This window comes from Delphinapterus leucas, chromosome 17, assembly GCF_059928025.1.
Source record: "Delphinapterus leucas isolate spDelLeu-1000000601 "Yukka" chromosome 17, BTC_Dleu_Yukka2, whole genome shotgun sequence".
NCBI lineage: Eukaryota > Metazoa > Chordata > Mammalia > Artiodactyla > Monodontidae > Delphinapterus > Delphinapterus leucas.
Window position 1 is genome coordinate 37869721 of NC_143145.1, and position 27585 is coordinate 37897305.

At 36.3% G+C, this 27585-nt stretch overlaps 1 protein-coding gene across 14 annotated transcripts in view; it reads right to left on the reverse strand.

Moving 5' to 3' along the window:
• VPS13B (vacuolar protein sorting 13 homolog B) overlaps positions 1-27585 on the reverse strand; it is a 795150-nt gene that overhangs the window by 230152 nt on the left and 537413 nt on the right. For all 14 annotated transcript variants that reach the window (XM_089898526.1, XM_089898529.1, XM_089898532.1 and 11 more), the window contains one exon: positions 9794-10481. In XM_089898526.1, the coding sequence (XP_089754652.1) occupies positions 9794-10481 (688 nt within the window). The remainder of the gene's footprint in view (positions 1-9793; positions 10482-27585) is intronic.

Genomic DNA, 27585 nt, shown 5'->3' on the forward strand with positions numbered 1-27585 from the left:
CATTAACAGGAGTTGGGAAGAAGTTGATTCCAATCCTCATGGATGACTCTGAGGGGTTCAAGGCTTCAGTGGAGGAAGTAATTGCAGATGTGGTGGCAATAGCAAGAGAACTAGAATTAGAAGTGGAGCCTGAAGATGTGACTAAATTGCTGCAATCTCATGATAAAACTTTAACGGATGGGGAGTTTCTTCTTATGGATGAGCAAAAAAGTGGTTTCTTGAGATGGAATCTACTCCTGGTGAAGATGCCATGGAGACTGTTGAAATGACAACAAGGGGCTTAGAATATTACGCAAACTTAGTTGATAAGGCAGCAGCAGGGTTTGAGAGGATTGACTCCAGGTTTGAAAGAAGATCTACTGTGGGTAAAATGCTATCAAGCAGCATTGCATGCTACAGAGAAATCGTGAAAGGAAGAGCCAATCAACGTGGCAAACTTCATCGTTACCTTATGTAAAGATTCTGCAACAGCCACCCAAATCTTTAACAATCACTATCCGGATCAACACAGAGGCAAGACCCCACACCAGCAAAAAGATTAGAACTCGCTAAAGGCTCAGATGATGGTTAGCATTTTTAGCAATAAAGTATTTTTCAAGTAAGGCATGTACATTGTGTTTTAGATATAATGCTATTGCATACTTAACAGACTACACTATAGTGTGAACATAACTTTTATATGCACTGCGAAACCAAAAAATTCTTGTGATTTGTTTTACAGCAATATTTGCTTTATTGTGGTGGTTCTAGAACGGAACTCACAATATCTCTGAGGTATGCCTGTACATATTTTAGAGATAAACACTAAGAAATTTAGTTATTTGCATGAAAGAGCCTTGGCATTAGAGCCACGGCTAAAAGTAGAAATTTCTGATTTCCACTCCCAAACCCTTCCCCATACATAAATCCCCCCCACTGGCTGGGTCCCTTCTTATTTAACTTTCTCACCACAACTCTCCCTGAGTGATGTACTAGAGTGCCTCCCATTTAAAAGACCTACTTACTCGCTGAGGCCTGTCAAAGCAATAATTTCATTTCACATTACTACTGGCCAGCAAGAAACGTTCCTAGCAGCTAAATTTTCAGATAAATGTTCAAGTTGTGATCATTATGACATTAAAGTCACAGGTTAATTCTAAGCCTTTCCAGGGACATTAGCAAAACTGTTAATTCTAAAGAGACATGTAATTCAATCCTCCTCTTAAAGTCACAAGAACTAAATGAAATCAAGATATGATTTATGAGGTGTTAGAAGCCAGTTTATGATTTTCTAACTGTTGGTTTACTTAAACGTCTTCAGCACATTTTCTGCAGACCTATTCATGAAAGAGTAAAGAAGCCAATTATTATAACTGAAAATTTGCAAACTACACAATATCTATAATGGCACTGAAATGACATGAATTTTTTTTTTTTTTGGCCGATTACAACCCCTATTTTAAACTCAGCCTAAACATATTAACCATGATGAAAAAAGCAACAACCACCATAACATTAACAATTCACTGAGCTCTATGCTGCACACTTAGCTAAGAGCTTCATATACATCGTTTAATCCTCGCAGCAACCCCAGGAGGTTGCTACCAGTATATCCCCATATTAAAGATAAGGAACTGAGGCTTAGAGAGGTTAAATAACTTGTCCAAGGTCACACAGCTGTATGTAGCAGAGCATGGATAAGAACTCACGACTAACTCTAAATCTTGACCTCTAAATGAACTCTATTCCATGTTTGCCTCTTAATTGAACCTGAAGCCGTATCTGTAACATTTATAAAACTAGAAAATGAAGGAAGTGCCCCATACTAGAGGTATCATGACATGGGTGTTTCTAACCTACACAGAAGTTGTGTCATAACCTGCTTTTTTAGAAAGATAAGTTCTAATCAACCGTAATTTCTGTATTTTAGTTTAGTTGATGTTTGAAAAATTACAATAAGATAAAAAGGTTGCAAGAGGGCAGAAGCAATTGTTTTCAAATTAGTTTGTTAGTCCCTAGCACCCATTAACGAGTAATAAGATGACTGTGTACTGAGGGAGCAGTGGGTGGGGGTAGCGAAATCACTCAGAATGGTTCAACTCCTTCACAATTGACCAGATGGCACAGTCATTTCTTCAAAAACAAACAAAAAGCCCCAAACAAACAAGAAGAAAAATGACTTTTTGAGGCTGCCTTGGGCTGCATAGTCAAGATATGAGGCAATTTCAAATCTGGACTCCATTACCTTAAACAAAACAAATACCAATTTTTAAATATTTATAAACACAACTAATACGATTATGTTAAAACAACTACATACATCTTTATTTAAATGAGAATTGCCAATAATACAGCTGCTACATGTAAAGGTGCTGGCAGAAGATCTCATTTCTGTTAGAGGTTGCTCCAAGTTAGAAGGGCATGGAAAAAGGCCATTATTTTAATATTTTAAAAAGAAACCTGTTAACTCACAGATAAACTATCTACTTGGACTAGGTGGAAAATCATTTATAGGTTATTAGTATTAATAGTCATAAAAGAAATTGAAGTTGATAATTTATACTTCAAATAATTTGCCATTTTTTTAAATTATGGAGAGTAACATGAAACACTTTCAAGTATAGCTGGTATAATTTAAGATCACTAAATTATGCAGATTGGGGACTATACTTTATTAATGACACTTTCAAAATCATAAGCAATTCTCATCATTCTTATTTCACTTCAGGTTTCTAAAATAGATGTAGATATAGGTATACATAAAGATTCCATTTTATTCTGGGTAGCATACCATGTAGAATTAGGTTTTTTAATATATATGTGTATAAATGGTCTTATAAGATACACACATATGTCTATATAGTCACATGTGCTGAGAAGGCAGATTGACATGAGGAACAATGAGCTTCACAGCATTTCCTCTTCTAACGTGATTTTATAATATATGAAAGAATATCCCTAAGGAACACATTGAGAGAACACTATTGCCACCCTTTGAGTATTTGGGTATGTTCTTTGCTTAATGGTGACATGGGCAGAATCAAGTTAATACTGACAACTCCCTGGGAGCAGTAATTATTCATTACAATATATTTAACTGATCTGTGCTTATAGATGTAAAGATATTAAAGTATCACTTTTGGAGGAAATCCTGTATTAAGTTTCTCAGAAAACCATGCCTCCACTAATGGACCAGAAAATATTTTTATTATCTTAAAATTGCAGGATTTCTGGTGCCAGCCAAAATTGAAATAAGCTCAGTACAGCCCATCTCCCATGCTGCTTAAATTAAAACTCAAGAAAAAAGACAAAACACAAATACCTGACGACTCTCAAAAGTAAACAAGAGCAATGCAGACTGGGGAGGGGAGTTAAACTTGCAGATATGACCCAATAGTGGTGAATTTTCTATTTTGTTTTGTTCCAGTTTTCCTCTTTTTCCTTATAACTTTGACTTGAGAGTGAGTCCTAAATTGTGGTGCACAGTGATAGCAGGAACAGCCGAAAGTCCAACAGAAACCCTGTCTGGAAGATAAGACCCCTGTTTTCAATACTGTTGGGGAAACTAGCTGCTTTTTAGTTTTCTTTTTTCTCTCCTAGTTTTGCCCCAAGTGTGGGCTGTGTGTGTGTGTGTGCGTGTGTGTGTGTGTAAAGCTGTACAATGCAGTGGCTGTGCTGTGGTGGCAGTGACACAAGCATTTAAGATATTATGGAAGAATTACAACTGTGTTTCATGAGGTAAAGGTAAACATGCTTGAAATAAATGGAAATATAGAAGTTCTCAGAAGAGAAATAGAAACTACAAAAAAATAACCAAATGGAAATATTAAAACAGAAAAATCCAATAGAAATTATCCAATATGAAGAACAGAGGGGAAAAAAGAAAGAGCAGTGAATGGAGTCTCGGGGATCTGAAGAGCAATGTAAAAAAGCTTAACTTTGGAGTCCCAAAAGGAGAGTAGGAAGATTGGTACAGAAAAAATATCTAAAGAAAGAATAGCCAAAAAGTTCCTAAATTTAGTTAAAAAAAATATTTACAGAGTCAAGAAACTCGGAGAACCTCCAACAGGATAAATTTAAAGAAATCAAGCCAGACACATCATATAATAAATCTCAGGAAACCAAAGATAAAGAAAAAAATCTTGAAAGCAACTAGAGGAAAACAACACATTACGTATATGGAAACAAGGATTGGAATTACCATGAATTTCTCATCACAAACCACAGAGGACAGAAGAGAGTGGAACAATATCACTGAAGTGCTGAAAGAAATGTCAACCTAGAATTCTATATCCAGCAAAAATATCGTTCAGGAATGAGAGACAGAGAAAATAATACTCCCAGATAATGGAAAACTAAGAGAATTTGTTGCTACAGGCCTGCTCTAAAAGAAATGCTAAAGAAGTTCTTAATGCTGAAGGAAAATATACCAGGGGAAAACCCGGAACTTTAGGAGTGAAGGAGGAGCTCTGGACATGGTAAATTCCCGGGAGAAATATAAAACATACTAGTTTTTTCCTCTTTAGTTCTTTAAAATATGTAAGATTATTGAAACAAAGGTCAAAATCTTATCTGGTAGGATTTTCAGTGTGTAGATGTAATATATATTGGGGAAGGGTAAAGAGACCTTTATGATTGTAAGGCTTTTACATTTTCTTGGAGTGTTAAAATATTACCATTAACTAGACTGACTGTGAAAGATTAAGCATATATATTGGAAGCGTCAGAGCAACCACTAAAATACGTTACAAAGACACACAGCCAAAAAGCAAATGGATAAACAGAATACTAAAAATTATTCTGAATTGCAGCTAGGGAAAAATCTATTACTACTAAAAAAATAAAAAATAAAATGAATAGTAGTCCTATATCATTCCTCAAAATCCTAGCAGTTTTCCTTAAACCATCCCATACAAATGATACTAAGCTTTTCTAAATTGTTTCTCCGGAAGTAGAACTTACAGTTCTTACTTAACTCTTACTTAACTTCAAGCGTTTCACAAGCTCTCCATGTCGTGAAGATCCATATCCTGTTAAACGTTCATCATTAGCTATAATAAGTATAATTACTAAATGATGAGAGATGCCTGAAGGCCGAAACTGGGTCTTATTACTGGTTCCTCAGCATCTTGAATATGTCTGATAAATAGCCAGGGTTCAAATAGAAAAAATGAATGACTATTCCCAAAGATTGCCTGAGTGTAGAAATGAAGGCACACTAGGGATCATAAGTTCATACTAAAATAATGTCAAGTTGATTGTCTAAAAGAGGGGGGTGTGATTTTAAAAACCATGCTAATTAATTTAAAATAGTTACCTCGAGCTATAATACTATATTCCAACAATGCTCAAAGGATTTTTAGTATTTGCTTTCAGGGTCTTCACTGCAATCTCTTGAATATGTCAAATAAAAATCACATCTTCATAATTTAATGTGAAAAGTACTTCCATCTTTTTAGAATTACCCAGAGCCATGCTTAAACAATGAATGAAGTCAGTGATCAAATGGCTCTTACCATTTTTATGATCCTAATGAATTAGAGAATCAAAACCTCTGAGATGACCAGGGCCTTAGAGGTCTCCTGTGTATGAATTATTTTGTAACATTCTTATTGGTTCCCTCATTAATTAATGAGTTAAGTAAAATCTTTGACATGTTCATTTTGTATTTATATAAGAATTATGATTTTTTTGAAAATTATCTTCTGAACATAAGTGTTTTGAAGGAGTGACACAAAATTCTTTGTTTACTTTTTGTTCCATATGATTTCCATACAAAGTAACATTAGCATATATAATAATAGTTTGACTTTTACATAAAACAGTAAACAATTACACGCTGTTGTGCTAAAAGTTTTTTTACAATCAAATGTTTCTGTCCTCCTAAAAAAGAAAATCCATTATCTCCAAAACAACCTCTGGCCACATCTGAAATGCTGAAATTGGGTGATCACTGAACTGCACATATATGCTAAAACTGCTACTGGTTGGCTGCCACTTGAGTTACCTTACAAAAAAGGATTAATTTTAGAATCAAGAGAGAAAGTATGAACACTACAGAAAGACATGTTTCTTCTTTCATTTTTAACTTGTGATGCCTTTAACCTTTCCTTGACCTTTCTTAGAAAGTTAGCTGCCTGGTGATACCCCTTTTTGTCCCTCCAATTAAGACATTGCCAATAGTCCCTTCACTTCAGAATCCAGAAATGCAACTGGCCACTTCCACTTTACTCCTTCTCTTCCCCATGAATGTTAGTGTTACGGTTATTCATATTTTTCTCTTTTTTCTTACCCACATGGTTACTATTTCAAAGCTTCAAAAGAATCCTGGACATGGAACACTGCTTTCTTCAGGATTAAAAGTGCTACATGAAGCGTTTCTGGACGACTAAATTGGTAATGGAACTTTGATAGTTCATTCAAGTGGACCAATTTAAAATAGAAATTCCTCAAATCAGTTTTTGAAAAATAACTTCATGAATATTTAATAAAATTTATGTATTTAAGTACTGAATAAACTAATTAGTGTTCCACTAGAATATCAAAAGAAAACTTGCATCTTTAAAACAAGTCAAAATAAATTGTAATCTGATAGGGTAGTGGCTTACAGATGTCAACTTCCTGAGGCCAAAGCTAGTTTAAATATTTTTAGAAAGGTAAGTATGGGGAGACGAATTCCAAATTACAGAATGATAAAACTTTAGATCTGGAATGAGCCTTGTTGGTATCTTTTATAATCATCACATTTTACACATAAGGAAACAGAAACCCAAAGAAGTGAACTGCCGGGCTAAGATCACTCTGCTAATTAACAGGAACAATTAAATCCCAGGCTTTCTGCTTCCTAATTTAGTAATCTTTCTACTATATATTGATATTAATGACTAAAGCAGTAGCAGCAAACATTTATGAGGGCCTACTACTTGCTAGATTCAATGCTAAGTACTTTCATTAATTACCTCTTTTCGATTTCATAATCGCCCTATGACATAGATAGGTAGGTACACGTCTCCTAAGTGACAGAGTTAGAATTTCAGCTCAGGTTTGTCATTTACCAAGAGAGGCTGTACTGTGTAGTCACATCATGGACACATATATGCAAAGTCACCAGTTAAAACAAAGAAAGGGAACCGTTTGCATGGTCTGGAGAGGGACAATGGAGGTTGACTGACAACTGCAATTCACATCTTTCTGTCCACTTCATGGAGCCATACAGGTTGAGAGACTCAGAAGGCCAAAAAATCTTGGTTTTGTATTTTAGCTCTGTTTATTGCTAAGTCTGTAATCTTGGACAAGTTACTTCTCCAAACTTTAGTTTCTTTTTATGTAAGATGGGAACATATTTCCCACAGAGTTGTTATGAGGATTAAGTGAGATAATGCATTTAAAGCAGTTAGTACAATGCCTGGAACAGACTGAATACTCAATAATTGCTAGTTGTACTTTTTGTTTTTTAGCCATTGTATTTTACCTACTTGTTTTCAGACAAATTTCTCCAAATCACTAAATTCATTTTTAAGAAAGATGCTAAGTTATACTGATGACTCTATTAGCATAGTGTATATGTCCAAGAAGATGCTTTTTGTGTAAGGAAAGGCATCCACAAGAATATTATGCAAAGGATGCTCCTTAAGAGATATGTAAGACTTTTTCCTCCCACAGGTAAATCCCCTATACTCAATCTGGCCCATAACCTTCATCCTAAACTTCATCTACTGAAATTGGGTTCCACATTGGTCTATGCACAAGGATGTTTTTTTAAACAAAAAATACTTTATTATTTCAACCTAGGAACCAGTTACAATTCAAATGTACACCTTTGCTATGAGCCCTGATAACTTTGCTGAACTTAGTATCTTTTAGTAGAAGCTGCTAAAGCCACCCACCCATAAAGCAACTGCAGCTGAAAGCACTTAAGGAGGGGCTGGGAATTAACTTTTATTCTCCCAATCCTACACCTACTTTTTGCCAATGCTAAGCAGACACCCAAACAGGTATCAGGTCTACAGGCATGAGTCCTTGAATCATATAACATCAACTACTTCAGCACTTCTCCCATCTCCAGTGACCTGAAGTACCCATTATATTACAGGCGCTCAGTAAATGAGAACATGTTTGAAGAAGGGAGGCAGTGGTGGCTGGTAAATGTTGAACATCTGGCTCTCAGAGCAGGACAGCTGATTGACAGCATTTGCCAGTATCTGTGGTGTAAATATTCTCACTATGGCGATTTAAACTACCAGTGGTTTAACAACGGTCTTTCAAAGTTCCTAAAAATTTAACAATCAGCTCTTTTGAGCCAGTATGAGCCAGCACCAGCACATCAATGGAGAGAGGGCCAGCAGGCAGCCTAGGAGGTAACGCTATGATTTTCCTCCTTAGCAACTGGCCAGTTACCACCTTCTAAAGTACAGGACTTGAACTATACCTCTGCAAGAGCCAAGGGCTCCTTTGAACCTACGTCCTTGGGCTGAATCCTGACCCTCACACCTGCTATCTACTCTCCAGGAGCCTGCTGTGTAAAATGATTCTCCTTAATGCCAAGAATGAACCAGCTTGACTTCCAGATTGGACAAATTCTCCAGATACCTCACTGCTGGCGTCCATCTGCTACACGGGACCACCTGAGAACAATAAAATGCCTGAATTATACCCGAGCTTGCTAGGGCCCTCTTCCAATACTGGATCTTAAGACGATCCAGCTACCCTCTCTGGTAGTCTTTCCCGCCAAATCTCTAATTCTACATTAACTCAGGGGAAAGGTCTCTGTATCTTCTTTGGCCCTGTTTTCATTAGCTCTTGTTACTTAACAGCCCATACATCTTAAATCTGAACCCCTGATCACTTTCCTAGTCTCAACAGGCAACGAGCTTCAGAAGTTCAATATAATTATTATAATATATGACACTCTCAGGTTATAAGGAAGGTTTGGATGGGGCAAGAAGAGCCAGCTGGCCAACACCACTAATAAATGCGCTTGTTGTAGATGTATAAAATCTTTTTTTTTAAAAGGAAGTAGCATTTTAAAAATTTTTATTTATTTATTTATGGCTGCCTTGGGTCTTTGTTGCTGTGTGCGGGCTTTCATTGCGGCGGCTTCTCTTGTCACAGACCACAGGCCCTAGGCGCGTGGGCTTCAGTAGTTGTGGCTCACGGGCTCTAGAGCGCAGGCTCAGTAGTTGTGGCGCACGGGCTTAGGTGCTCTGCGGCATGTGGGATCTTCCCAGACCAGGGCTCGAACCCGTGTCCCCTGCACTGGCAGGTGGATTCTTAACAACTGCGCCACCAGGGAAGCCCAGATGTATAAAATCTTTAGGTCATCTTACTTTACTAATAAACCTTCTCAAATACACTTAATATTATGCTGTTACAGCAAGATGATTAGGGCAAAAGAATACCAAAACAATAAACTTCATTTTCTAAGGTTTTTCTTTTTTTACCTGAACAGCTGCATTGACATGGAAAGCATACCTATGGGCTATTAATATGAAAAAAACACTTTGCTTCCTAATCACTGGAAATTGTTAAGCATTTCAATAGCCCAGAAAGAGCCCCTGTTTCATTCAGTTCCTGAAAAAAAATTCAGAGGCACAGTAAGAACACTAAGGCTAAAAACCCTGTTACATTTCAAACATTTACTTAAACATGATTCAGCTGTGGGACATGAACTTTACATATTTACATATTCTGTAGAGAAAAGAAGTCTTGTCTGGTCTGCCAGCTGTTTTCTGCTTGATCAATATTCAAAGTTTGGGACTAAAACTTAGTATGTAGTAGTAGTGATTAGCACCCCAGTAAATTTGAAGGCTCTTACCTGTACATTTGTAATCAGAGGCCACCCCTTTAAGCACAGCATCGAAAATGGATATTTCCACTCGCTGCTTTCTGTGGTGACAACTCAGAAGCAAAGAAGGCTGGGACACAATAAAGTACAAAAAAGGTTCTAGCTGCAGGTCACCAGTTCCTCTTCGTCCAGGTTGCCGAACGATAGTTATGCCAAGCGCTTGTCTAGCAGATGACCTTGTGGATGCATGCAGACTTTCCAGAGAGATGACCCCTATTTTTTTCCCTGAAGGAAAAGATATGTTGCTGCTTAAGAGATCTTCTGCTGTAACCATGGAAATACATGCCTGGCTGGGCTTAGCGACGTCTGAATCAACTTCCGGGAGATTTAATGAACTCTTGCCTGTTTTTTCACTATCCTTTTGTTCTTGCGATTTTGATTTGGGCAAGGCCATACAGGAATAGGTCATTAGTGAGATTCTACTTGCAGTAATGAATATGTCAAAAGGAATAAAATTTAGATTTTTTACAATTGATGACTGGCGTGAGGGACGGGCAATGCGATGCTGACTGGTACCACTGTGCTGCTCTATTTGTACGATTCTGATTTTAACACTGTCACTGCCAATTCCACTATCCTGAGCACCACTGTACCGAGATGAGGTGTCAGCCATGGTTCCATCATATGTATCCATTTTTTTCTGTTCTTGCTTAGAGATCTGTAAGGAAAAATAATAAAATATTTTAAGCTAGTTATATTCCAAGTGTTACTATATGAAGCATGTTAAAAATGGGTCTAGTATAACTGAGAGTAATCATAAAAAGAAACTAGGCGCTCTTTCAAAAAAATTATTCACGTTAAAATGCCAAGACAATACTTAGGATAAACATCAAATGTGCATTTCTATCATTAAAATATATTTTTCAGAGGAATTCCCTGGCGGTCCAGTGGTTAGGGCTCTGCGCTTTCACTGCAGAGGGCGCGGATTCAATCCCTGGTCGGGGAACTAAGATCCCCGCAAGCCAAAAGAAAAAAAAAAAAAATAAATAAAATGTACCTTTTCGTGTCAGACTTTACTTTCTTTGCCTTTTAAAGAGTTACAGTAGTTAGTATTCTTTACCATGATCTTCCAAGTAGTATAATAAACTGTTTCCAAATCATTATTACTATTGGTTGAAATTATATTTTACGCAGGAGTAGTTTATATTGTTTACCCTGTCATTATAAAACTGATTTATAGGATTTTGGATAGTAAAAGAGGGAAAAGTCTGTAGTCCTAAATTATGAAGGACAAAGAAAACTAAATGTGTACCATTCAAAACGATGTTTATTTTCCTTTACTACAACAGGACTTGAAACAAGGGTAAGTGTAAGTGATCAAGCAAAATGTAAGTAATTAAAACCCTTGAAGGTGGATTTTCCCATTGTGCACTGAATGTATCCATGATTTCTCAAAATTTTCCACCAATTGCCTACATAGAGAACAAAGAACAACTTGGTGGTAGCAGCAGTTATGACTACTTTGGCAGCACAACAGCAAGACCTCCAGTCTGATTCTTTGGTTCCCTTTTTTAGTCTCCCAACCATTAGTTTGTGATACACTATTTGAGACCTAGATGTTTCACTTGCTTTTTCACTGAAGTCATTCAGATTCATTAAAGAAATCATGGAACGTCTGAGAGAAAAACAAAATCCTCCTGACCCCCATTTTATTACCAAACATAGCCAATGGCAATCTTTCAGTGTATTTCCTTTCGTCTTTTTTCCTACCTGTGCATAGGTTCCCTCCCACCCCCACCCCTTTATGGTTATAATAATACTGTAGAGACAAATTTGAAACCCTTTTTTTTTTTTTTTTTTCTCTGCGTTGGGTCTTCGTTGCTGCATGCAGGCTTTCTCTAGTTGGGGCGAGCAGGGGCTACTCTTCGTTGCGGTGCATGGATTTCTCATTGTGGTGGCTTCTCTTGTTGCAGAGCACGGGCTCCAAGCACGCGGGCTCAGTAGTTGTGGCTCACGGGCTCTAGAGCGCAGGCTCAGTAGTTGTGGCGCACGGGCTTAGCTGCTCCGCGGCATGTGGGATCTTCCTGGGCCAGGGATCAAACCTGTGTCCCCTGCATTTGCAGGCAGATTCTTAACCACTGGGCCACAAGGGAAGTCCCTGCAACCCAATTTTTTTACATGCTAATATACTCTTCATAAATGCCATTTTAAAAAGCTGCATAATATTTCATTTAGCGTTAGGAATAATTTGTTCAACTATTCCCATATAATTGGAGTTTCAGGTATTCAACTTTTGCCAACAAACATCTACGACAAACATCTAATAAGATTTTCTTAAGAGGATCCTAGAAGTGGGATTACTAGGTAAATGGTATGAAGAAGTTTAAGGTTGTCAAATATTGCCAGCACCTTTCCATAAAGGGTGCACTAAACTATATTACGATCAGCAGTGGAAAAATATTCCCAAAGTATTGGGTATTGCTTCTCATTTTTTAGGCTGTTCCTTAATTTGGTAAATACAGTATCATTCTTCCACATGCTACAAATTATAAGTTGCTTGTGAAAATGTTAAAGGACAGTTAAATAATTCAAGACAATGATGTTATAGTCATTAAAATTTTTCAAATAATAGTTTTTGTTAATTTATTTTAAAGTTGTTGAGGAAGGCACATTGTTGTTAGAAAAATCCAGCCTCAGGTATTTGAAACAAAAACAGCTAATCCCCGTTCTCTGAAGACACCACGTTCTTTTAAACCATTCTAGGTATACCATGCTGTTTCCCTTCCTGGAGCCCCCTTCTGAGCTCGATGTAGCTGGCAAACATTTAGCTATCCATGAAGACTCAGAACAATGACACCTGTCTGAGAGTTTTGCTTTCAACTCTTTTCCTGCTTGGTGATCCTAATAGTTAACTCAGACTTCTAGTTTAGAATTTATTATTTTCTACTAAAATGTTCTGTGGTGGCAGTATCAGATAGTATTAAAACAATCTAAAGGCTTTGGAGTCAGAGAGAGGTAGGGTCGAGTGTGACACCTGCTAATTGTGCATTACTGGACAAATTACAATCCACTCTAAGACTACATAATCTCATCTGTAAAATGGGGATAATAAATCCGACCTCAAGGGGTTAGTACGAGGATTCAATGAGCTAATGTACCTAAAGAGGTCAGCACACTGCCTGGCATATAGTAAATGCCTGATAATGGGCAGCTGTTGTGTGTTTGTCTCTTCTACCAGGTGAAGGACTGCTGGAGGGATTGGGCCATATCATTTTGCTTCTGTCTATCACCAAGGAATAGTGCAGTGCCTAGCACACTGAAGAGAGGATCCATAAATGTTTGATGAGATGTTAGTTTCTGATACAATATTAAATGAAAAAATTGCTCTGCAGACTAGAAATACATAATTGTTAATATGTAAACATATGTGTATACTGTACTCTTTAAGGTCTGTCTAGACATATTCATGAGCTCTTTCCTCATCTGCATCCTCCGCGTTTTGCACTGATCACACTTGAAGAAATCCTCTGTCTCTGCTAGATGCTCATCCTCACACTGGGGACATTAATACTCAACCCACAAAGTTGTTGCATCATTAAATGTGTTAATGTATTGACCACACGTAGTAGGAACTCAATAAAGGGTAAGTTAAAAAAAGAAGTCAACTTCTTTGTGAAGACTTTCTCAACCTTTCCAGATGGTGTTAGTCTTTTCAGCTTCTATGCTTTTGTAACAAACTAATGTTATTATAGCACTTTTCAAACACTGGTCTGTCTCAGAGACTGTGAGCAATTGAAGATAAAAAATAAGATAACACTGAGTATGTTTATTATTTGCCAAACATTGTTAGCACATTACATACATTTTCTTTACTAAGTGTTACAACCCTTTAAAGGGGATACTGTTATCCCCATTTTACACCTGAGGAAACTGAGGCTTAAAGAGATTAATCCCAAGGTCAGACTACGGGTAGGAGAGAATGCCATCAGTACTCGTAGCACACACCACATTGCCTGTCACATAGTAAAGCTCAATAACTGTGTGCTGGCCAAGCAAATGAATGTATTTAATTTTAAAATTCAGTAAAATAAAAATAAGGCAATTATCAAAAGGACAATTTAATTGGAAAGGTTTTAGTTATCTATTATAAAAATTTCAAATATACCTCCAAATCCACTACCAGTTAGGAATTCTCAAATAATATGTGAAAAGATAATAAAATCAAGTACATAAGTAATCTAGGATTTACTGCCCAAATTTTGAAGCATTACAAACCAAATATCTGTGTACAGCATAACTAAAAAAATCCTTTAGGTTGAGTTGCACAAGAAACTCAAATCAGGAACTCAACTATCTTTATTCTCTCAATCAGGAAAGGCAACCGCAATTAACTATATGAGACTATACCTTCTATGCACAGAGCATTACATTGTCTTTTTCTGATTTACAAATTTGTATTTAAAAATCTAGCCTCTCTTTCTTTAAAGTGTTCCCCGTCAGTGTTAATACGACAAAAACAAACCACCTGTAGGTAAAGATAAAGAAATGCAGTGTCCAGCCCTATTACCTGTTGAGACTGTCACATTAGACTCTAGTGAATGTCAAGGAGCACGATCTTGCGATATAAATAACCAGCAGGGGCAGGACAGCAGCTATCAGCTTGGGTCACATGGGTTACTGAACAGAAGTCAGATGGTAACTAGTTCTACTCACTACTGAGCAGAATGGAATTTGAACCAATGACCCAGAGATGAAAGACTCTCTTATTGGGGGGGGAGGGAGTACAACTTTCCCAGTATTAGACAACTAAATTCTTAAAAATCGGTTAAAAGTCAAGACTTCCTCCAGTTTTCTAAGTTTCTGCACTATTTGTAGAACTGAAATAAATAATCTGCTGATTTTGAGACATATTTAAAAATCCATTGGCTTGTCACCAGTCCACTGCAGATTTATCTATTATATTGAAGAGTATCTGGCCTATCAAGAAGGTTTTATAACTAATTATGTGTGCTAAGCCCTAAACTTGGGCATCAATTTACTATTCCTTTGTGGAAAAAGAAAAGTTCACAGTGTAGTAACTCTGAAAATAACTTTTCCTTTATTATTGTCCAAGGGGACTAATAATTTAAGTTGTCAAAAATAGCAATATCTGCTTGCTGTCAGTGAATGAAGCAGAAACATGTATCTCTGAGCAGTGCTATTACATCAGCTCTCCCACTCTTTACCTAACGCATTTAAAATGAACAATAAAAGTTTTCTTTAATTAGCTACTGGTGTGCATTAACATGATCATGATTAAACCATAAAAACCAACTGTACATTACTCTGGTCCCCTCTTCCATATGTTTTGAATTATTCTGTTTGAAAATGTACTTTGCGTCCCTTTTAAAAGTTCGACCTTCTGCTTTCAGAGAATTAAATGCATATTACTGCAGCGAAGAAGATAATGTTTCAGACCTCCAGGCATATATTAAACACACTGGCAGCACTTGAGACAAAATGCTTTACTTATTAGATACTTCCTATTCTAAACAGTGTCATCAAAGGCTAAAAACAAAATCCATATAAAAGCTGCACAATGCTTCCACACAGAACCTGTGCCAAAATCCCTGTACTTTCCAACTAATGAGGAAAGGATGTGTACTCTTAACATATGAATGTAAGATTTTCCAAGCATTCACTTTAGGAAACTGGGCTATTGATTCCATATGGGTTATGTTAAATGAAACTGTATTGGTAAAATAACCTTTAAGATATCTGGCATGATAACTATAATTAAACAATATTCAAAAGACTAAAACAAAAGGGAATTTGGTTCCACAATGGCTAATTAAAATAAAATGAAAAAACACAGCATGCCATCTATCAAGATAAATTGTTATTGTTTAAGAACTATTTAAATACTGTTAAAATATACTTTCAGATAAAATCTGAAAAAGCTGGAAAAATATTTGTGGCTTAAAAATGGATAGTTTGGTGAAGAAAAAAATATAGGACTCTGAAATTTTATGCAGAGATAACAGCTTTAAAGCCTTGAGCACAACCAGATGGTACTTAAATCACAGGAATTCTACAGTTTCACTATCAATGGGTTTCAATATGAGAAGGTTTTCAATAGCTAGGAAAACATGTCAAGTTGATAGTTTACTTCTTAGATCATTTCAGCGCATTTCCCCATCCTTTCACAGCTATATGTGGTACAGATAGCCACCACGGAAAGGGTGCTGAAAGCTGGACTAGTAGCTAGGGAAGCTAATTCCTCCTTTTAATGTACTGAGATAGGTAAGTTTACTAGCTCACCTTGGAGTCGGGTAAGAGCCACAGTATCTCAGGAGTAGTGGCTAAAATCACACTTTATGTGACAATACCAAAGAATGCATTAAAATAATTTCAAATGACATTAATTAGATGTTCTGCAGTAGAACTCTGGAGTGGAGAAAGATAAGCTTGATTGATTGAAACTTCTTGTTTGGACATATCAACATTTTTACGAGCACATTCAAAAGTTAGCCATATTAATAAATATGCTGCAAGTAAGTGGATATTAAAAAATTTAAAGTATGTGCAAACCAACCCCGAGAATTAACAAAGACTAAAACATATAATTTTTGCTTTGATGGCTGACAAAAATGGCAATTCAGCACCTATTCCAATATTTTAATTCACATTATTTCTTTTAATCTGTATTTTTAAGGCATCTTTATACACCAGACATAAACATATCCACATATTTTCCCACCTTCTCATCAAAATTATGGTTACATAACAGCAGCAGTTATACTTTAACTTTGATCAAAATATCTTTTGCCAGTCATGAGCTCACTTTTCACATCTTACAAATTATGATAAAGTCAAGTGTGAAACCACAAAATCAAAGTGACAATCACATCTGTATATCACTGTGACATTTATTCTAATTTTGCTGCTCTTGCTAAAATGTAGTCGTATATTCAAAAAAGTAAACATGCTATCTTACAAAATCAAATATAAAAAAATAGTTGGTTACAGTGTTTTAATGGTTTTACATACTGGAATTACAAGGGAGAATTTTTAAAAACTTAAAAAAATTATGTGCCTCATTGCCTAAATATTTTCAAATATACTCTTCTAGCTGTATCTTTAAAAAGTTTGGTTTGGGGGATAGGGTACGGTGGTGCTCCTGGGAAAGGTTGTTGTATGCCTTTAACACAGAGATAGTCTACACTGGAAGCTTTAGATAAATAGCAAATTGTTGTACCAATCAGAGATACTTCATTTCACCTTGCTTAATTTAGTCAAGTGAACAATAAAACTGTATCTTTAAGTCTCAAATTTTCAGTGATGTCAGCATTACACTTCATGAACTTTTATCATTTTATAGACAAACTACCACTGCAACTCAGTGATGTGCTAGATAAAATTTAAGCACATTAAATTAAAAAAAATTATAAAGAATAAATTGACTTTGATACGAAATGCCTCCTTCAGTGTTACCAATCCATGTTATTTTTTACTTAAAAAACAAACTTGAACAAGTACTGTATGTACTTGGGTACTACAGAGTGCTAGAAAACAAGGGCTTTTTATATTTTATTTCTCTGAGTCAAATGTTATACAAGCGCCCACATGATATAATTGTTCCCAGTTGGATGGCAGAAAGTTTTCACAATACTGCAGTAATTATGCAAAAGAGCAGAACTAATGATACCCATCACTGCTTAACAGATAGAATGGTAAAGAGTACTATAGTTTCAAGTTTTCCCTTTCATGAAGTTACTTTTCCGGCTCTTTGAAGTTACAGTATGAGGCCACTACTGCCTGTTAAGTATCAGTTGAAATATTCACATTTCAAGACCAGTGCTAACTGCAATAAAAGAAGCATGGAGATAGTTGCAGGCAAGGTTGTGTTTTACTGTAGTTGTATTCGGTCTATTGTCTTAATTTAAGTTGTAAATTATGAAAAGGGACCAATTCTAGTGCTAAACTGACTATAATACCTAGATCTTTATCAATGTCTGTTTCAATAAGATAAACCAAACAACCAAAAACAAAAAAGTATACACACCAACCTATCCATACAAATTCAAATCCTACTTATTGAGATTTTATCAGCAGAGCTGACACTGAAGACTTTTGTACCTGTCTGTCCTTTCAAACATATATGATTTCACAGCATAAGCTTATTTTCAGGGGCTTTTAAATTCATGAAAAAAAAAAATTAGTTCCAGGCAAGACTTCACATACAAAGTCTTAACTCAGAAACAGTTCTGATTCTCTCTCTCTCTTTCTCTACGTCTCTCACATATAAAATTGGAATAGATTGGCCATTTTTGTTCAAGGAGACTAGGTCTAACTGATTTATACTAACTCCATAGTTTAAGTCTGACTTGTTTGCTTTTTATAATGAATTCAGTTTTTAAAAATTAAATATTGACACATTCTGGGAACTCGGATCTTAATCAAAGTAGATGCCTGTACATCTTAGAAACAACAACCTGCTTTGAAATGGCCATGATGTTAATTCTGAAAAAGTGGCTCCTATGTGTACAAGGTAACAACTCTTTATACTGATGAAATCCAAGGTTCATTCCACTGATGTCAATGTGGAAACCATTTTGTCCCATGGCTGCTTAAAGATTTTCAATAGGATTAAATCAGCTGCAAGTCCTCATTATATCAGGGTTTACAATTGTGTCTGAGTTGGAGTCTGTTTCTCATAGAATTTTACTTACAGACTGACTTAGATTGGCTCCTTAGAGCTAGCCTGATTTTACTAGAAACAACTGTATCACATCAGCCACTCTCATAAACTTGCAGTAAGATTGAATCAGCCCTGACCCTGAAGCAGATGAAAGTTTACCCAGCCTATGCATTCTCTGTAAGAGTCACAGAAAAGTTTGCATTTAGTTTCTGCAGCACTGCAGAAGTAGAATATGCTTATTAACTATGCCAGTTGGCCTTTGCCTTGCAATTATGAACCTGATTTTTCTGATAAGAAAACTAGAGTTGAACTTGGAGAAATTTCTATCGATAAAAAACCGTACGAATCCTTGATTATTTTATCCCTCAAATCACATATGCTCTTTTAAAGAAACTATGCAGAGTTTATGGAAATGAAGTAAAAGCACGCGTTAAAAAATTTCCCCTAATATTCAATACAAGTTGAAAAATAATGAAAATGGTTTAAGTATATCCATAATTAACTTTAACCAGTAGCTGATTTTCATTGTCAAACAGAACATAGTTAACAAAAATATTAAGATGATTTTCATTGTTATATATTCTATTTACTAAATCTAAACAAACCCGGTTCAGTTAACTGTAGATTTTCTTCAAAGTGAACCTGAATATCAGTATTCTCTACACTGTATCTGATTTTATTGACAGATATTGACAGATAAAGACAGATATCAAGACATTATAGAATACAGGGTCATTTACAAACTTTTATTGGCTCCCCTTTAACTTCATGATGGCAGATTAAATCCAAATTGAATTAAAGCTATATATTGATTCTGTGTGTCATATGTTATCAATACCTTAATGATGCAACAGACTTGAAATGCAAAATAGTCAAGATGTTGAGAGAAACATTTGCTTATACCCTGCAGCCATTTCTTCTTTTCTATTAGAACAACTTTGTTCTTCTCTGCTACTCCATAAAAATCATCACTAGGTCAAAATGGCCTTCCACACAAACTGCTTTGATCATATTAACCTCTCCCTTCAATCCTTAGAAATTTGAAGTATTCTTTAAATCAGGTTAAGTATTCCTAACTTTAGCTCTGGTCAGCTAGCCCTACAACATTCGTAAATTTTCATATGCTGCTATATCCCAAGTAATTCTTGCAGTTCTAAGAAAGAAACTTTCTGTACATTAATGAAGGTAATCCAACCTATACCTTAAGGATATTCCCAGTCATGTGGGACTGCTTGAATAAAAGTTTAAAAGTTAGAAGGAAAATGTACATTACTACCGCCCAAATATCAAGCATCATTTCTACAAACATTAAAGTAGTAACAAAGTCTAGGAAGAACTTACATCTCTCTAAACCAGTTAAGGAATAAAGTTTCTATTTTTTTAAAAAAAAATATTATAGTTAACACTTGAACAAGTTTAAACTGCGCGGATCCTCCTACATGCAAATATTTTTCAGTAGTAAATACTACAGTACTATGTAGTCTGTAGTTTGTTGAACCCACAGATGCAAAGGAACCTCGAATACAGAGGGCCGACTGTAAGTTATACACAGATTAACCCTGGCATTGTTCAAGGGTCAACAGTATTTTTAAGGTAACATTATTCAGTCAAGTATGCTTAATGTTTAGACTTTAGTTATAATAATTTTATTGGGATAAAATATTTCTTGAGTTTCTTAAACATGAGCCAGTGTCAAAATTACTGAGCAAGATGTGGAATAACAATTTTATTTCACATTATTCATTCACTTAACAAATTCTTATTGAACAACTACTATGCTCTAGGCACTGGCTGGGGATATAGCAGAAACAAAGTCCTTACCTTCATGGAGTTTACATTCTAGTGGGGAAGTCAGGTAATAAAATTTTATATGATAACACACACACACACTCACAACCCGTATTTGCTGACGAACTGGATGTTGGGTATTATGAGAGAAAGGCAGGAGTCTAAAATGATTTGAGTTTTTAGCCTGGATCAACTACAAGAATTAAGAAAGATGATTTTCCAGGCTCTGCAGGCAGCTTCCCAATCAGTCTCTGTGTTATGATTTAACAATCTGCCTTTCCAACCTTAGCCTGTTTTCCCAAGAATCATAAATGACCACAGTGATTGTCACATAGGGAGATGATGACACACAACCATACCCCATTTTAAAAGACTCTCTGGTTCAATTACGATGTCTTCCTAGTTCCTCCAGCAAGCCAAATCCCTAATCAGCTAAGAGCCATTCAAGGAAGGGCTATCATTAGAGATGGTTTTTTGGAGTTGGGCTTAGGTCTCATTCTAGACAAATACTTGGAGAAAAGGGAAATGGGGCCAATGCATGGAGTCATATCACATCCTCAGAAAATCAAATGAATGAGACATAGAATATTTCTTGGGAGGATTTTGGCCCTGGAACAGCTGGGATTGAAAGTATATTGTGAGTTGAGTTGCAGAAGGGGAAAAGGAGAGAGGACTGGGCTCTTACAAGACCCCTATATTTGTAGTTGCTACTGAACATTTCTACTCAGATATCCCATTATTAATATCATGCACCTGAAAGATCACCATAACATTTAAAAACACCTTTTCCCCAAAAATATCACCTCTATACCTTAACTTTTTATTTATTTGTTCCTTCTCAAGAGGCTCAAATACTGAGTACTCCTTCCTGGCCCCACCAAATACTGCTGGTCATTCCTTCATTTCATTAATTACCCTTGCTGTGTCCTTTGTATTTACTGTTTTCACTGACCCTTCCCATTCTACACTGGCTAATTACTAGAGTTCCTTAATTAGTTTCTTGCACTGGTCTCTCCCTTTCTTAAAGTTATTCCACATAGCCCTGACAGATAACAAAACACTTTCAATATATACTTAAGAACATTTGTCCCACTAGAATATAAGGTCCATGAAAACAGAGACTTTTTGTGTGTTTATTTTACTACTTTATCACCAGTGCTTGATACATGGTAAGCACTCAATAAATGTCCATCAACAGAGGAATAAAGATGTCTCTCTCACACACACACACACATATATATATAATGGAATATTACTCAGCCATAAAAAAGAACAAAATAATGCCATTTGCAGCAACATGGATAGACCTAGAGACTGTCATACTGAATGAAGTCAGACACAGAAAGACAAATATCATATGATATTGCTTATATGTGGAATCTAAAAAACAAAAGGGTACAAATGAACTTATTTACAAAACAGATGTAGAGTCAAGGATGTAGAAAACAAACTTATAGTAACCAGGGGATAAGGGGGGAGAGGGATAAATTAGGAGATTGGGACTGACATATACACACTACTATATGTAAAATAGATAACTATTAAGAACCTGCATAGGGAACTCTACTCAATATTCTGAATGGTCTATATGGGAAAAGAGTCTAAAAAAAAACAAAAAAAACAGAGTGGCTATATGTATATGTATAACTGATTCACTTTGCTGTACACCTGAAAGTAACAAAACACTGTAAATCAACTATACTCCAATAAAAATTTTTTAAAAAAATTTTACTGAATAAATTAAGGGAGGAACAAATGAACTGAATCATTTGCAAGGTGCTCATTTAGGTCCCTGCATGGGGAGGTAGATATAAAAATCAGTTAAACTTGGACCCTGCCTTCTAGGTTAGAGATACTTAATAAAGGTGCTTGTTAGGACACATCTGAACCAAGACTGAAAGAAGCAAGACTTGTTGAAATGGCAGTAAGGACACTGAGGCTGAGGGAACCACATAAATGAAAAAGGGACAGAAGACAAAACAGGGCACAGATAAGTGTACAGAAAAGGAAATGTCCCATTTTGCTCAAACTGAAGATGTATTAATGAGAATAGTGAAAAATTAGGTTGGATAAAGCAAGATTCTAGGTGGCAGGTTAACAAACCTGGACTCTTAGTTTTATGTCAGTCTTCCTCAAAGCAGAGCCACTTGATCACCTGAGTCAGAATCACCTAGGGTTTTAACAGTTTCTCAGGCCCCACGCCAGAAGTGTCCTACCTGAAGGTGAGAGGTGACCTGCACTTTTAATAAAATCTCAGTAATTTTATGCACACTAACAACTGAGAAACTGCTGTAGATAATGGAAAACGAAGAACTTTCTAAGCAAATAAGTGACAAAAGGATGCTTGAGAAAAATTAATGTCATCAAAATGTGCAGTGGGAGTAGGAGATTGGAGAGCAGAGAGATTGCAGGTAGGAAAGTATAACGTATGAGGTAGTGGGCCTCAGACCAGTGATAGAAATCTTATTTGATCACTCCAGCTCAGAATCTGGCCATGGCAGACCACTGCATACTGAATAATTTAACCAATATTCTGAGACCTCCTCTCTAAACCACCGTCATTACTGCTCTATTCAAATTCTCCATTCTGGAACTTCACACTCACCCCCCTGCCTCCACATCTTCATTCATGCCAGCGTGGAATGCCCTCTTTCTTAAGGGCCCATTTCTTCTATGAAGCCCTTTCCTTTATGAGCCCAGAATGACTACTCTCTCTCCTTCAATCCTGTAGGACATACTATCTTTATCACGTATCTGGTACTTAGCATATGCTGTTTTATATTGCTATTTTCTCGTAATCCTTATGCTCTCTTTACTAGATTGTAGGATTCTTGAGTCCAGAAACACACCACATCCATTTTTGTAAATCCTGTGCACAGAGAATGTATATGTGGTGAGATAAGCATATGTGGATGACAGTGATGAAGGTGATTAATATAGCAATGATGATAACCTAACTAGTTGACGACCTGATATTTTCTAAAGCAACACCACCAACACATAGATAACACTTTCTGGATGCTTAGAATGTGTCAGGCACGTTTCTATGTGCACTTAGTATATGTTAGGCACTTTTCTACATCAACTCACTTAATCCTCAGAACTCTATGAAGTAGGTACTATTATTATTTCCATTTTAAGATAAACTGAGGCCCAGAAAACTTAACTAACTTGCTCAAAATCACATAGCTAGTAAATGGTGAAGTTGGGATTTGAACATTGGCAATATGGTTCCAGAGTTCCTTTTAAAATCACAACCTCCATAATCTCTATCTCAGAAACTTATTTCTTTCTTTCATAGCCCTTACAATTTGAAATTTTAAAAACTTTTTGTTGTTTAAAACTTTTTGTTGTTAATATATGGCTCCCTAGTAGATGGCAAGATCCATAATTACAGGGCCGAGTTAATTTTGTTCAGTGCTAAATACCTAATGCTGGGCACACAGTAGATGCTTCATAAATATACACTTTGTAAATAAATGAATGAATGAAAAAATAAGGAAGGAGGAGGAGAAAGGAATAGAGGAGTGAAGCAACAGACACCATTATGAATATATAAAGTCTAGGGAAGTTTTTATTGCTGCAGATTTCAGACAGATGGCTTCTCAGAGAAAGGCTTCATCAATATATAAATATATTTTGAAATGTTGAAAGAAAAAATCCATTTTGCAAGGTGCTGGGACCAGGTGTCTCTATTTTAGCTAATCACTGTATTCAAGAACAGGAAGCAGAGCTTGGCGATACAGCACTACACTAGGGAATTGAAGACCTGGCTGAGTTTCACAGTTTCCACTAAGTCACACCTGTGTGCAGCTATGTTGGGGGGAAAAAACTCTTTGTTCACAACTTTCCTTTTGTTGACATGGAGCAAGAATGGGGTAATCTAGGCCAAATTCAAATTCTCAGTTCAGTGCATCAGAATAATGGCTTATTAGAGTTGGAATTGGTTCTGGAGCTCAGTCTCCAGAGATTTTCAAACTGCTTTTAGCCACAGTACTCTTTCTTCAAAGAAAATCTTATGGAGTAATAGGATAGTGGGGCAGGGGCAGGTGGGGGAGGATGGACGCACAATATGTAAAACAGATAAAAGCAAAGCTGCCCAGGATGGTTGTGTCATGAATGTGTATGCCTGTAATTTGAGGGTCACAAAGTTCAAATCAGCTACAGGGCAACCACCACTTGTAATTTTTAAATATATGCTTTATTGAGATAATAGTTCACATACCACATAATTCATCTGTGTAAAGTATACAAATCAATGTTCTTTGGTATATGTGCAGAGATGTGAAACCAACACCACAATCAGTATTAGAACATTTTTGTCACTCCCAAAAGAAACCCCATACCCATTAGTAGTCACTTTCCTTCACAATCTCACTTTCCTCCCTCCCCACCAGTCCTTGGCAACCGCTAATCTATTTTGTCTCTACAGATTTTCCTATTCTAAACATTTCATGTAAATGGAATCATGCAATATGTGTGTGGTCTTTTGTGACTGGTTTCTTTCACTTTGCACCATGTTTACAAGGTTCATCCCTGTTGTAGTATGTGTCAATACTGCTTTCCTTTATATGGCTAAGTAATATTCCATTGTATGGATATAGTACATTTTACTTATTCATTAGTTGATGGACACTTGTGTTGCTTCTACTTTTTAGGTATTATGAATAAAGCTGATATAAATATTCAGGTACAAGTTTCTGTGTTGACATATGTTTTCATTTCTCTTAGTTATATGACTAGGAGTGGAACTGTTGGGTTATATAAACTCTATGTTTAATCTTTTGAGGAACTGCCAGACTGTCTTCCAAAACAGCTTCAACATTTTATATTCCCACCAAGTGTATGAAGCTTCCAATTTCTCCACATCTTCAACAATACTTGTTATTATCTGTCTTTACCATCATAGCCATCCTAGTGCGTGCAAAGTGGTATCTCATGGTGGTGCTGATGTGCACTGATGGCTGATGATATTGATAGTTTTTTCATGTACTCATTGGCCATTTGTATATCTTCTTTAGAGAAATGTCTACTCAGATCCTTTGCCCATTTTTAAATTGGCTGCCTTTTTATTATTGACACGTAAGGATTCTTTACAAGTCCCTTACCAGATACATGATTAGAAAATATTTGCACCTATTCTGTGGGTTTTTTCTTGTCTTTTTTTTTTTTTACATCTTTATTGAATTTGTTACAATATTGCTTCTGTTTTATGTTTTGGGTTTTGGCTGCGAGGCATGTGGGATCTTAGCTCCCTGACCAGGGATCAAACCTGCACTGGAAGGCGAAGTCTTAACCACTGGACCACCAGGGAAGTCCAAAGGTTATTTTTTCACTTTCTTAACTGTGATAAAATCTCATTAATTAATTAGGTTGCTTGTGCTTTTTGTGTCATATCTAAGAAATCACTGTCTAATCTAAGATCATAAAAATTTACTCCCATGTCTTCTTCTAAGAGTTTCTTAGTTTTAGCTCTTATGTCCAGGACTTGACCCATTTTGTGTTAATTTTTGTATGTGGTGATGATAGTATTTTCTTCTTTTTATTTCTATAAGCTCAGTATTAATTTCCCTCGTTTTATTTCATATTTTAGAAATCTGAGTTGTCTTTTTCTTGTCAGACTAGCTAAGGGTTTGTCAATTTTGCTGTTTTCAAAGAAGTTTTGGTTCTGTTGATTTTCTCATTGTTTTTCTTTTCTTTTTAACATCTTTATTGGAGTATAACTGCTTTACAATGGTGTGCTACTTTCTGCTTTATAACAAAGTGAATCAGTTATACATATACATATATCCCCATATATCCTCCCTCTTGCATCTCCCTCCCTCCCACCCTCCCTATCCCACCCCTCTAGGTGGTCACAAAGCACCGAGCTGATCTCCCTGTGCTATGCGGCTGCTTCCCACTAGCTATCTATTTTACGTTTGGTAGTGTATATATGACCATGCCACTCTCTCACTTTGTCACAGCTTACCCTTTCCCCTCCCCATATCCTCAAGTCCATTCTCTAGTAAGTCTGTGTCTTTATTCGCATCTTACCCCTAGGTTCTTCATGACCTTTTTTCCCCCTTAGATTCCATATATATGTGTTAGCGTACGGTATTTGTTTTTCTCTTTTTGACTTACTTCACTCTGTATGACAGACTCTAGGTCCATCCACCTCACTACAAATAACTCAATTTCGTTTCTTTTTATGGCTGAGTAATATTCCATTGTATATATGAGCCACATCTTCTTTATCCATTCATCTGTTGATGGACACTTAGGTTGCTTCCATGTCCTGGCTATTGTAAATAGAGCTGCAATAAATATTTTGGTACATGACTCTTTTTGAATTATGGTTTTCTCAGGGTATATGCCCAGTAGTGGGATAGCTGGGTTGTATGGTAATTCTATTTTTAGTTTTTTAAACCTCCATACTGTTCTCCATAGTGGCTGTATCAATTTGCATCCCCACCAACAGTGCAAGAGGATTCCCTTTTCTCCACACCCTCTCCAGCATTTATTGTTTGTAGACTTTTTGATGATGGCCATTCTGACTGGTGTGAGATGATATCTCATTGTAGTTTTGATTTGCATTTCTCTAATGATTAGTGATGTTGAGCATTCATTCATGTGTTTGTTGGCAAACTGTATATCTTCTTTGGAGAAATGTCTATTTAGGTCTTCTGGCCATTTTTAGATTGGATTGTTTGTTTTTTTGATATTGAGCTGCATGAGCTGCTTGTAAATTTTGGAGATTAATCTTTTGTCAGTTGCTTCATTTGCAAATATTTTCTCCCATTCTGAGGGTTGTCTTTTGGTCTTGTTTATGGTTTCCTTTGCTGTGCAAAAGCTTTTAAGTTTCATTAGGTCCCATTTGTTTATTTTTGTTTTTATTTCCATTTCTCTAGGAGATGGGTCAAAAAGGATCTTGCTGTGATTTATGTCAGAGAGTGTTCTGGCTATGTTTTCCTCTATGAGTTTGATAGTGTCTGACCTTACATTTAGGTCTTTAATCCATTTTAGGTTTATTTTTGTGTATGGTGTTAGGGAGTGTTCTAATTTCATACTTTTACATGTAGCTGTCCAGTTTTCCCAGCATCACTTATTGAAGAGGCTGTCTTTTCTCCACTGTATATTCTTGCCTCCTTTCTCAAAGATAAGGTGACCATATGTGTGTGGGTTTATCTCTGGGCTTTCTATCCTGTTCCATTGATCTATATTTCTGTTTTTGTGCCAGTACCATACTGTCTTGATTACTGTAGCTTTGTAGTATAGTCTGAAGTCAGGGAGCCTGATTCCTCCAGCTCCATTTTTTGTTCTCAAGATTGCTTTGGCTATTCGGGGTCTTTTGTGTTTCCATACAAATTGTGAA